At 55.5% G+C, this 12,246-nt stretch overlaps 1 protein-coding gene across 50 annotated transcripts in view; it reads left to right on the plus strand.

Moving 5' to 3' along the window:
• CELF4 (CUGBP Elav-like family member 4) overlaps positions 1–12,246 on the plus strand; it is a 295,427-nt gene that overhangs the window by 220,079 nt on the left and 63,102 nt on the right. For 28 of the 50 annotated variants that reach the window (XM_047086956.1, XM_047086963.1, XM_047086957.1 and 25 more), the window contains exon 3: positions 3,808–3,856. In XM_047086956.1, coding sequence (XP_046942912.1) covers positions 3,808–3,856 — 49 coding nt within the window. Of the gene's footprint in view, positions 1–3,807; positions 3,887–12,246 lie in introns of all 50 variants that reach the window. The other 22 variants (XM_047086998.1, XM_047086951.1, XM_047086953.1 and 19 more) reach the window with 2 other exon arrangements.

The raw sequence follows: 12,246 nt of genomic DNA on the forward strand, positions 1-12,246 counted from the left end.
AGACCTCCACACCAACTCTCAGGAAGATAGTTGCAGCAGAGGGGAAGCTGGGTGAAGATGGTCCCTACCTGGTCTGGTGGCAGAACATGTCTAAGAACCCCCTCGGTGGCCTCCTCTGCGGCCTGGTCTTGTTCTGGTGGGGTGTTCATTCCAGCCTTAGGGAGCCCCTTGCGGGGTGGGGAAGAGGGGACACACAGACAAGAAAATGGCCCTCACGCAGGAACCAGCCCAGGTTGCACCAGGAAGGTAAGGAAATTCATGTCTGGAACTCGGGGTTATTCCGGGCCATCTTCCCGGATACGGGAGGGATGCCCCTGTACTCTGGCCCACAGGGGGCTGCGGACACCTGCGGACACCTGCGAGAGGTAGAAGTGGCAGCCGGGAACCGAGAAGGGAAGGAGGGAATGTAGGAAGGGGAGAGAGAGTCAAGAAAGAGCCAGGCTGGCCTGTCTGTCAATCTGTCTGCCTGCTCACTGGCCACAGGCCTCTCTTTCCACAAGAAGCCACGTTGGACAGACAGGTGAAGCCTCTGGACCAGCTCAATCATCGTATTTATTCTAATTGTATCGTAATCGTCCCCAAGGAGCCTGGTTCAAATGAGCTTGACATTATTAAAATTTTAATGCCCAGTTTTCATAGCTGAATGAATATTTAAAGGGTATGTCCCAGCTTAAGTTATGATGATGAAGAAATTAATGGAATGTCTTGTTTAATGCATGGATATGTGTTGATGCAAATAGTGGCAGAGATGGGGAGGGGGAGGGGAGGCAGAAACAGGCAGAAGGAGCCACCAGCCCGCTCTCTGCTGCAGTAGGGACACAGAGGACCCCAAAACCTGGGCCAGGATTATTCGCTTCCCCTGACAGGACCCCGAGCTGGAAACAGAAACACAGTCAAAAGAGTTAGCGATGTCCCCAAAGACTGACCCCAGAAGCCTGCAGGGTGCATTCAGGGAGCTGTTCCTGACCCAGGGAAGGCAGCCCTGGGTTGCCAAAGCCCCCCGTCAGGCACTCAGAGGCACAACCCAGGATGAAGGCCACAGAGGGACACAGGCACACAGATGACACCTCAGCAAGAGAATCAGCAAGGAGGGCACCTGCACTCCAGGTCCCACTAGCCCCCAGCCCCAGGCCCTTCTGGAAAGACAATACAGTGACTGAAAGGGATGGCTGGATAGAGGAGGCACAGATAGGGGAGAGGAAAGGCACCAAGAAGCGGGCTCTAGTGTCCTTGAAGCATGGTGTTCACCTGTAAGGGATCGCCTGAGGCCATGTGGCCGACAGCTCCTGAGGCTGTGGCCAGCGTCCAAGCCTGCAAAGTTAGAAGAAGAACAAGGAGATGGCAGTCCCCCTCCCACCATCTGACCCATCATCCTCTCTCGCTGTCCCCTTCCTCAGTGGCCATTTCTGCAGCCAGGCTGGCTCTGTCCACTTCCCCTCCTCAGGGAAGAACCAGGCCTTGGTGAGGCTGGACGGGGCTGGAGTCTGGAACAGGGAAGAGAGACACTGGCCGAGGGAGGAGATCTCCCTTGAGGCCTGAGGCGTCCGTGCAGAGCCTGCTCCAGCTGAGAAATCTTCCCAACTGAGCCTGACACTTTATTTCTGCTGAGAATTAAGAAGGCACCGGGCCGTATTTTATCTCTCCATCAAGGCTGGCACCTCTTCGACAGCCCCGCAAAGGCTGTCTGGATGCTGACCATCCCTAGATCATAACGAAACATGAAAAATCACCCCAGGAGCCACAGGTCCATGGGAACCGGTTCACTTCCGCTCCACGAGTCTGTATGGAGCACCCTGTGGGTGCCCAGCCTGTGGCTGAGGGCAGGTGGGAAACTGGATGAGAGCCTGGGTCCCTGCTGCCAGGAAGCCCACTGTCAAATTGGAGCCTAGCACCGAGTCATGGAGGAGGTAGGGAGGACTGGGGTGGGGCTAGGGGGGCTGGAGGGGCTGGAAATCAGGCCCAAGTCCATGAGCCTGGGGCAGAGTATTCTTGAATGCCTACATATACCAAGGACAGGGAGACAGGCTGGCTGCCTGAGGGTGGGGTGCCCCCTGAGGTGGAAGGCTCCATGCCCAGGCAGATTCCGTTTGCCTGATTTAATTTATCTTGTTTACTTTAGGGCTATTCCAGGAAGGAGGGACATTCTAGAAAAGGGTTGGATCCTGAGTCCCAGAAGGCACTGGATGGGACACAAGGAGTCCCCTGGCCCCCTCCTGGAGCCCTTCCCCAATAGCCAGAAGCCTGCTGGGGCTTCTGTGCCCTTTGCTCAAGAATTGCAAAGGAGGCTGTTTAATGGGGCCCCAGGACCCCCTAAATGAAACCGGGATCTTCATTATGTCTCTCTTCCTTCTCCCTGTGATTGGAGCTTTCTATAACATACAATTTCCTCTGCTGGCAGGGCTTACGTACTGAGCACCTTTTTTCCTCTCAACTCCAGAAGGCGTGCCAAGTGGGGACCTTGTGGCAAACAATGACATCCTGACCCCCTCTCGGTGGACTGGCCCCCAGAGTCCTGTCTGGCCCCCCGCAGGCCACCTGTGTCTCATTTCCTCTGCTCCATGCCCTGCCTCCTGCCTCTCTGTCCTTCCTCGTGGTGGCTCTGCCCTTCCGCTGGCCTTGTCTTCACCTTGCTGAGTCACAGGCACCCACGCTCCCCCACCCACTTGTCTTGACGCAGCCACAACTCACTTCGAATCCTAGACCAGAAGGCCCGAGGAAGCTTGTGACTGGCTAGTCCGGCCTCCGCACACACACACAGGAGGGGAACTGGCAACACAAAGTCACCTGGTGCAGGATTGGAAGCCTAGACACAGCCCTGGCAGCTCGGGTTCCTGGGCTCATCTTACAGTGGGGCGGCCCTGCCTCAGCTTTCTCCATCCATGAAGTGGGGGTATTAGTCCCTGCCCTGTCTGCCTGTTGGGGTTTGTTTGTACGCGAAATAAAAATGCAGTAAGGGATAAGGGAGGTACTTGACAGGCTAAAGCACTGGAAAAGACATAAAGTAGGATTCCATTTGTGTGATTCCTTCCGTTTTTATTGTCTGAAATATCTTGGGGCCTCTGGGCTGGAGAGCCCACCCCGTGGCCTCCAGCAGCGAGGATTAAAGACAGGCGCCGTAGCCGCCGATGTTTGGAGTTCAGAGACCCCTAGTGGCCTGAACGGAGCACTGAAGCGGATCCCCGTGAGAGAGCCCGGCTCTGGGAGGCGTTGGGGGGGGGGGGGGGAACAGGCGGTGTCCTGTTGTCCTCCTGGCCCCCTAAATACCACGGGAGATTTGTAGCTGTGCCCACCCCACCCCCCAACCCCAAAGGGGACAGCCCTAGCCGCACACTTGAGTTCGGCTTCATCCGGGAGCTGGGTGGCCCAGAGCCTCAGGGACCCCTGGCACCCACAGCCCACATTTGGGAGACGGCTCCGGGTAGCCAGAGAGCAGCTTGTTTCGGCAAAGCCAGCTGTCTCCAGCAAGATCATATTCTCTGGCCAGAGATGCGCTGTGAGGACACCTCAGATTCTGATGTCACAGGCTAGCAAGAGCTGTTCAAAGCTGGGAGGGGGGCATCACAGAGTGTCCAGTCCAGAGAAGCCTTCCCAAGACAATGGAGCCCTGGGGACTGCATAGGAAAGGGGAGATGGGTGGGGCTTTGCTGCCCGTGTGCAGCTGCATTGGGGAGCAGTGGTGTGGATATATGTGTTGGTGGGTGTGGTCCTTGCACCTGTGTACCTATGAACACCAGTTACCTTTGGGTGTGGGTGTATGCCCCCTCCCCCCAGGCCTGATCTGACACTGTCCTTTGTGCTCTATTGCAGATGAACCGGCCGATCCAGGTGAAGCCAGCGGACAGCGAGAGCCGAGGAGGTAGTAGCTGCCTGCGCCAGCCCCCTTCACGTGAGGGCTCACTTGTCTCTGCCCCCCTCCCCCGACCCAACCCTTCCTCCCTCTCCCTGATGCAGTGATGCAGCGACTTCCTGCCACCGCCCCCCCCCCACCCGAGCCCTAGGGATCTCATGGCTGGGAATTGGGACAGGGCTATGGAGCTCTGGGTGACTGGTGTGGGGAGAGAGTGAAGGAAAGTGGGGAGGTGATTGGGGTCTGCTGATGGGGTTCCTTCCTTCCTGTAAGTAAACGAGTAGCAGGTCCTGGGGTACTCTTCTGCCTCCTTTAGGAAATCCAAAGGGTGTGCCCACCTCCATGTCACCCAGGAAAGCCCCCTGTGATGGAGCCTGAAAAGTTGAAAGGGTGCCAGGCTGGACGAGAGGAAGTGGATTGTAGCCCTGCCCTGGGAAGGTTCAGACCACACTGGGCAAATCTGAGAAGGGCCGCCATGGGGGCTTGGGACCACTGAGGTCAAGATTCTGGAGACAGATCCAGGCAGACAGGGAGATGTCTGGGAAGGGACAGAATAGGAGGATACAGCCGCACCCCACAAGCATAGAGCTCCATTCCCCAGGGAAGTTCTGTCCCCTCCACTGCACACAAAGGCTCCACCAGGCCACGCTTCTCGCTCCCTCTGCCAAGCGCCTTCCCCCTGGGTTCTGTGCCGGGACAGGTCACATTCCTCTCAGCTTAGACAGGCACTGAGGAATTTCTCTCTCCTCTGTCCTACCTCCCTACAAAAAGTGTTTAGGAAATTAAGGGAAAAAGGTAAAATAGGCAAAAGATACTCGCAAATTCAGAGTCAAGATCCTCATCCTGAGAGAACTGTAGTGTGGCCACAGGTCCTGCCTGCCCCTGGGACCTGTGGTCCTTCCAGCTCAGGCTGCTGCCCAGAGGGACCCTGGGCACGGGACCCTGACCTGGCTGTAAGGCCTCTGTGTCTGAATTGGCCCTCAAATCCCACCCCTACCTCCTAGAGCCCAGCTGGTGTCTTTGTGCTGCCCCGAGGGGCCCCCTGGCCCAGGGCACTGACACACCTCCCTGTGGTCTTCTGAGAGCTTCCCATCCTGAGAACCCCGAGAGTGGAGGTGGGTCCGTTGAGATGTAAAAATGGCTCAGGGGTTAAGGGCCCAGGTAAGCAAAGCCCACCTGGTTTGTGCTATTCGCTCCTGCCCCTTTCCTGCCAGTCCAGTTACTTTGGTTTTCTGCACACACAGAGGCTCCTCAAATACCCAGTCCTAGGCATCCTTACCCTGGTGGTAAGGGTACTGTCCCATCTCACATAGGACTTCTCCTTGGTGGCACATGGTGGAACCAGGGGCCTCTCCTAGAGACTGTCTCCGGGAAGCAGGCCCAGCAGGCCCCAGGCCCCGGGTCACCCCGTCATGCAGTGACTCACCTGTAATACCCTGTTCGTGCAGCAGGGCCAGGATGTAGTGAAGAGCCCCTCTCCCTGGTGGGGAGAAACCCTGGTGTATAGGAAGGTAGCTCGAGCAGTAAGCGGCACCTGCAGTCCCAGAGAAGGGGCCCCGAAGTAAGTGGGGGATGCCAGAGACCTTGAGCAGATGGCACCTGAGCTGGCCTTGAAGGAGGGGAGTTTCCACCCCTAGAGAAGAAGTCAGGGTGGCATGAACAAGGCCCCACAGAGGGAGGCCCCTGAGGGGGCGTAGGGGGCCCCTCGCGTGCAGAGCAGACAGCTCAGAGTCCGGCCGGTTTTCTCCAGAACCGGAGTGGGGTGTCAGAAGACGCCGTGCCCGGCGAGGCGGCGCTGAGCTCCAATGCAAACCCTTTCTCCTTCACTTGCCTTGGAGGCAATAGCTCTCTGACTCCAAGTTGCTAACCTCATCTCCTTTCTGCCATATATCTCCTGCCACTGACACTTGCCCCAAACCAGATTAATCAGCTCTTTTATTCTTCCTGCGGTGGAAAGGGGGGAAAAAGAGCCAAACCTAAACATCTATCTATTAATTGCATATTCAATATTAAACAGTGAGATGATCCTGAGTCAGCACTATCACCAAGCTATTTAACAAAAAAAAAAAAAAGTCAGTTTAAAATAATTTAATATCCATTAAATACTTTTTCTGGTGCGAAGAGGATGGGGAAGAGGTGAATGTTAAAAAAGATGAAAGAAATGGGAGCAGAGAAGGGTGTGAAAGGCGGCTGAGGGAAGAGCAGGGTCTCAGGTGAGAGAGGCAGAGCCAGGCTGAATAAGGATCTCCTGGACCACCCCATGAGACATGAGAGACCACAGCTGGAGGGGGTCAAAGAAGAGAGCTCACTGTGGCCTGGAGCAGGCAGGGAGGGCTTCCTGGAGGGAATTGGACCGAGAGGTATAGACTTGGTGGGAATAAGTGAGGACATAAAGTGAAAATGGAGCCCTGAACACAAGACCAAGGGGTTGGACTTGTCTCCATGAGAAGCAGGGAACCCTGATCCTGGTGGGGGCACCAGGCAGAGAGAAGGCATCATAGCCATAATGCCCCTGTGCAGGGAGAGAGGTGTTGGCCCCTGCTATTGCCACCAAGAGCCAGGGCTCCAGTTAGGCAGGGAAGGAAAACCCAAAGAGGAAGAGCCTCCCCAGGAGCCATTTCTCTGCAAGGAGATTCCAGTTAACCCCACAGAGCTCTCTGGAGCAAGTTATATTTAAATTGAGTCACTCTCAAATCAGCAAACCAATTCATGAACCGGAGGAATGAGGCAGACTAGGGACAGAGAGGAACCTGGGAGCCCCCCACCTGTCCTGGTCATCTCAGAGGCAGTGACCCTCCCTAAGGCATGCACTTGAGTTCCTCTGCCTCCCGGCAGGCAGGTGTATCTGCCCAGTGAGCTGGTTCATGGTCAGCATCTGAATTGGGTCTCACGGCCACAGGGGCCCTTCAGCCACTGGGTTTCACTCTCAGTATCTGGATTAGCACCCACAATGTGCTGCCCTGTAGCTCTAACCTCCTCCCCATCCTCCCTGGTCCCAGCCCAGGGGAGCACCAAGGCCAGAAGACAGGACAGCCCCCTGCCCCAGGCAAATGAGGTTCCTGTAGCCAGGTATGGGCACCCCTTTGAGTCAGTCAGGCTCTGAGCACCCTGGCCTTGGTCAGAAAACCTGCTGGGGGTCCCCCTGGGCTGGACTGGAGGAGGCTGGGGCTGGGGAGTGTGCCCACCTCCCTCAAAGGGCCCAAGAGGGAAGAAGTGGCTGAAGTCTGGATTAGGTGTAGCCGATATTGGCCTGATCCCACCCCACCCCACCACTGCCAGACACACACCGTCACCAGAAACCACCCCTACGTTTTCTCAGCAACCATCGACGGGTCAGAAGTTTCAGTTACTGTGGGCCTTATCCGTGCTGTGTTTGGAAGAATTTCGGGAGACAGTCACACATGCTGCACCCCTGCCCCGCCCTGACATGCCATATACCCACACTGACAAAGGCACCCACACAGACCCACACGCATGGAAAATAAACATCCCCACTGGGAACAGAGTGGCTGGGGGTGAAGCAAAGACTGGGGCCACTTGATTTTATCTCAACATGAAATGACAGAACAAAACAACAATATGGGGGGCTGATGAGCCGGAGAAGTTAGGAGTCAAGATGGCTTGGGAGGAAGTCCCAGGAAAGAAGGTATTGGGGTTGCCAAGGGGCCGCCCACCCCTTGGAAGGGGTAGGTGTGGCACTGGGGAGTCCCGCCAGAGGGAAAAGTGAGCAAGGCTGAAAACTGTGTTCTAAGGCCTGCCACCACGGCCCTCACCCCTTTGCAGGGCCTGGAACTGGAGACCACATACACACACACACACACACACACACACACTCCAGAGGACTCAGGCTTTGGCTGGAACATGTGAAGCCCCAGCTGGGGGAGAGAGGTCACAGCTCATGATGGGGACTGCTGAGGGGCTTCCAAGTCCCCTCCCTGTCCAGGAAGGCCTGAGGAGGCTCAGAGAAGAGGGGCCACAGGGGCAGCTGTGACTGAATCCAAGCAGGGAGCCTGATGGAGGCCTGATGATGGCGGAGGGTGGATGTGATCAGGACTACTGAGCTCCCTGTATAAAGTCCTATTGTCCCCCACTGGCTGCAGGGCCTGGGGGAGGCTCGGGACAGACTGAGGGGGGTGGCCCTGAGCTCCAGCCCTGGAGGGGTACTTGCAGTAGTAAGCCACCATCTAGGGAGCACCTATGGAAGCTTCTAGAGGGTGAAGGAGCTTCTTTTAGGTACCCCCCCCCCACCCTGCCCCGCAAGTCTTTCAGAATTGCCTGGGTTGAAGGTCTCCACAGCGGGTTCCCTTTCCTCCCTCTGCTTTTCCAGAACTGGGGGCCCACACACGCGTGCTTCCCTCCCCAGCCCCCTCTTTCCCTCCTGTATCAGTCGTGGGGGGGAGGGTTGGGGGGAAGCCTGGCAGGACTAGGAGGGCACAGGAGGGCTGGGGGCAGGTGTGACAGCCTGGGAGTCATTCCGTGTGCACTCAGTCCCCGAGGCAGGTGCGGGCCAGTCAGTCAGCCAGTCCTGCAGCCCATCACTGCTCCCCCGTTCATTTAATGGCATCTTTGGGGCCGCTATGCCCCCCTCACTGTGGCCGGCACTCATGTGGCAGTGGAGTCCCGCCGGGCTGGCTAATGAGGTTGGACACAATGCATGTGAACGCGGCTCTGAGGCCCTCCCCGAGGCCACGTTCCCCACCAGAAAACCGTGGCTGATTCAGTCCCCCCAGCCTTTCCACCATCTGTAGCCCCATCGGTTCCTGCGGCTTTTTAAATCCTATTAAGTTCCTCATTTCTCCTCCGAGCATTATTTTATTTCTAAACAGACGCAGACGACGTGCTAAGGGAGGCCAGGGAGACCAGCTGAGGGGCATGGGCAGCTCCCTGCTGTTGCCAGGTCCCGGGGCCCCAGGAGACCCATGGCCACACTGTCAACCTCCCCAGGCTGGGTGCCTCACTTCCAGACTTTTCTAGCTATTCAGTCCCATACTCTAGGTAGGCAATTTAGCGAGCGTTTAGAGGAAATAGATGTGCAGGCTGGTCCCGCCGTATGAAAATTCAATAGAAGTTTCAATTTTCTCATCTTAGATGCCAACAACTGTCTCACTGACAAAAGCTTCTGGGTAGACAGAAATCCCTCAGGATTCTGTTAGGAACCCTCGGCCCACACGGGATGGAGTACACAAAAACATAAAGCTAAAGGGCCGTGGCGGGGGGGGGGGTGGGGGTGGGCACAGTACAATGAAGATTAATCTGAAATTATACCAAGACAGTAGGAAACAAGGTTTAAAAAAAGAAGCCGATTACTCTAGACAGCCTCCCCCTGGAGATGCAGTGCAGCAGGGGAGAGGGGGAAAGTGTGAGGAAAGGCTTGAAGACCAGTGTGAACTCCCTGTGGGGACCTCCTGGGTGAGGCTCCCCTAGGGGTGGGGTAGGGTGGGCAGAGCCTGAAGCCAAAGAACAGCGTCACTAGGACAGTCAAGGCCCACAGGCTGAGCCTTTCCACCTCTGTCCCCGTCTCTCCCCTTTGAGGCATCAGAGCCTCCCCCGGGTCAAGCACGTGCTGACCTCTACTTTGGGGCTCTGGGTTTGTACCCTGCCTGAAAGACCCCAGAATGAGCAAAGCTGACCCCAGCCCAGCCCAGGGGGTACAATCCTGGGCTGAGAAGGGGTCCGGCGACTGCTGCCCCAAAGCAGACTTCTAAAAGAAAAGCCATCTGTACCTCAGAGCAAAAAAGGCTCCACCCTCATCAGGCCCCATAGAAGGGGCTGTGTCTCCCCGCAGAAGGCCCGAAAGCTGGGCAGCGTGTGTACTCCATTGTGGGCCCGTGATGCCTGTGTGTGATTGTGTATGTGTTGGGGGAGTGCATTTCCTTCTTTTGCACACACCCCCCCCCCCACCAGACCCTACAGACCCCTTAGCTCATGGGGACAGTGACATCCTCCTCCTCAAGGGGTGGTGGTGAACCTTTGGCTGGGGAATGGCTAACTTCCCTGTTGGACAGGGAACCCCGAGGCCTGCAGAGGCCCCTGGAGCCACATGTCCACCCTCCCCCATGAGTCTGCCTCTCACCCTGCCCCTCCTGTTTTTAAAAACTATCAAGAAGAAAAGCAACTCCACAGTCCATTTGGGCCTCCTTCTCCGGAGCTCGGAAACCCTGTTTCCCCATCCCCACCAGAATGTCTCAAGCTATAGATTGTAATGATTTCCCTTAAACCCCAGCCCCAAAGCCAAGGTCCCGGCTGATCTTTCACGTACCTGAATTCTTGATTTATTTTGGACTGATCTTGAAGAAAAGCCATTGCAGCTTTCAGCTCAGGAAGTTTGAGTCAGACATAAGACAGCAGGGCCCAGACAGTTGCAGTGTTTAGGGAGCAGCCTGGGTAGGGGTCACCGTCGCCCTGCCTGACCCTGTGATGTGCCTTTGGGAAGGGCTAAAGGATTAGACACCTCAGAGCCAAGCCAAGTGGCCCACCAAGGGCTTGGATTCTTTATGGGCAGGAAGTTCTACCACGTGTCTGACCACCATCTTTCCGATTTTTGGTAAAGCATTTCCAACTGTTAGGTTCCCTAGATCATCATGCAAGGTCTCCCTGACCCGGGATTTTATTCTTCATAATTCCTGTTCCTTAAGAATCTTCGACTCCTTTCTTTCCCAAGCCCCTTAAAAAGAAAGAAATTTTAAAACTCCAGGAAGCTTCTCTAGTTTACACAACTGAACCCAAACAGCAGCTTCGGGGAAGACAGGTCTTTCTGCTTGGGGAAGGAGGTGGCTGGTGAGAAGGGTCCCTAGTGAGGCCCCCACAAAGGCTCCAGCGGGCAGGCACGCATTATAAATACCTCAGTAACTCCTGCCATAGGTGTGAAATTATAATTAACTGCAAACCTGCTGAGTTTCAATGGACTTTAGATTTTCAGCTGGGGAAAGGGGTGTTGATTGATCTGCATTTTGTTTTCGAGGGTTTTTTTTAATCCATTCGGCAAGTTAAGTTGAGACTCGCGGCTCCTCGCCAAATTCCCTCTGGCCCCAGCTAATTTAGCAAAGGATTGTTTCAGAGGAAATGGGATATTAATCATTGCAAATGGGCTCCTGGATGATATTTAGAAGCTGCCGCATGTGTGCCCAGGCTGAAGGGGCTGATGACAGGAATCGGAATGGAATGACAGAGAGAGGGGACCGTGGGCCTCTGTCTCCCACCCAGTCGCCACTCCCGTGGCCTCCTGTGGCAGGCACTGTGTGGGCATACGGGAGGAAGACCCCTACTTCTGCAGGAGATGGGCAAGATGAGAGAGAGTGAATGTTACAAGCAGCCCTTCCTGGGCCAGGCGGTCCTCAGCACTGCACTGAGTCAGCCCTGGCATGGCCGAGATGTATCCAGTGCCTACCTGGCCCCTGGCACACTCGGGCAGCCTTAACAACACAAGAGTGGGATGGGGGCAGGGAGAGGTAGCATGGATCAGAGAGATCAGAACCAGTAACGCCTGCTTGGCCTTCAGAGGCGAGGGGATTTGAGCAAGGAAGGGCAAAACTTCCAGATGGGAAAATAACCTGAGCCAAGGCAGGTTTGGAAGATGCCGAGAGGCCAGAATGAGGGGTCCTCCTTGGGGGGAGGATGAGATGTGGGAGCATTGATTCCAAGGTGCTTTAAATGCATTTCGGCCCAGGGACGCCATCTAAAGCTCTGGGGCAGGGATGTTCCACCAGCTGTGGGACGGGAGCCAGAGCAGGGAGACCAGCAGCACAGTCCCGGGCACCATACCCGGGTACTCTGACTCCACATGTCCTGCCCTTCCCACAGTGATGCCTCGCGACCCCCTTTTGTAGAGGGGATGATGACACCCCCTTGGATCTGCCATAGGTGGGGTGCAGTTGGCAAACTGTGGAATCTTCCCTGATGATAATAGCTGCAATTATTTTATTCTTAGGGTCCGGTCCATGGGGAATGAGAGGAGGTGACAGTTGGGGCGGGGGGGTGGTGAAGACCTTTGACAGGCGTGATTAACAAAGTGCAAAAAAAATCATACTGCCTAGGGCCTGAGCGGCACTGAGCATGGGGATTACCACACTGGGGTGAGAACAAGGAAGGCTTCCTGGAGCAGGTGATTATTGGGATAACAGGTTTACCAAGAGGTAGCATCTAGGGTGAAGTGTCACAGGCAAAGAAATGAAAACGAAGACAAGCAAGGCAAATATGTGGCATCTGAGATCTTTTAAAAATAATATAAGAACAACTAGCAGTACCTGACTGGCTCAGTCAGTAGAGCATAGGACTCTTGATCTTGGTGTCAGGAGTTCAAGCCCCACGTGGGGCATAGAGATTAATTTTTAAAAATTTTAAAAAGATAGAGTTTAAAAATAAAATAGAAGAACTGGTTTGGCTGGACAGGAGTGTCCACT

The sequence above is a fragment of the Lynx rufus genome, unplaced genomic scaffold, assembly GCF_022079265.1.
Source record: "Lynx rufus isolate CCGP_SWC_20201006 ecotype Redwood Valley unplaced genomic scaffold, mLynRuf1.p SCAF_22, whole genome shotgun sequence".
Taxonomy (NCBI): Eukaryota; Metazoa; Chordata; class Mammalia; order Carnivora; family Felidae; genus Lynx; species Lynx rufus.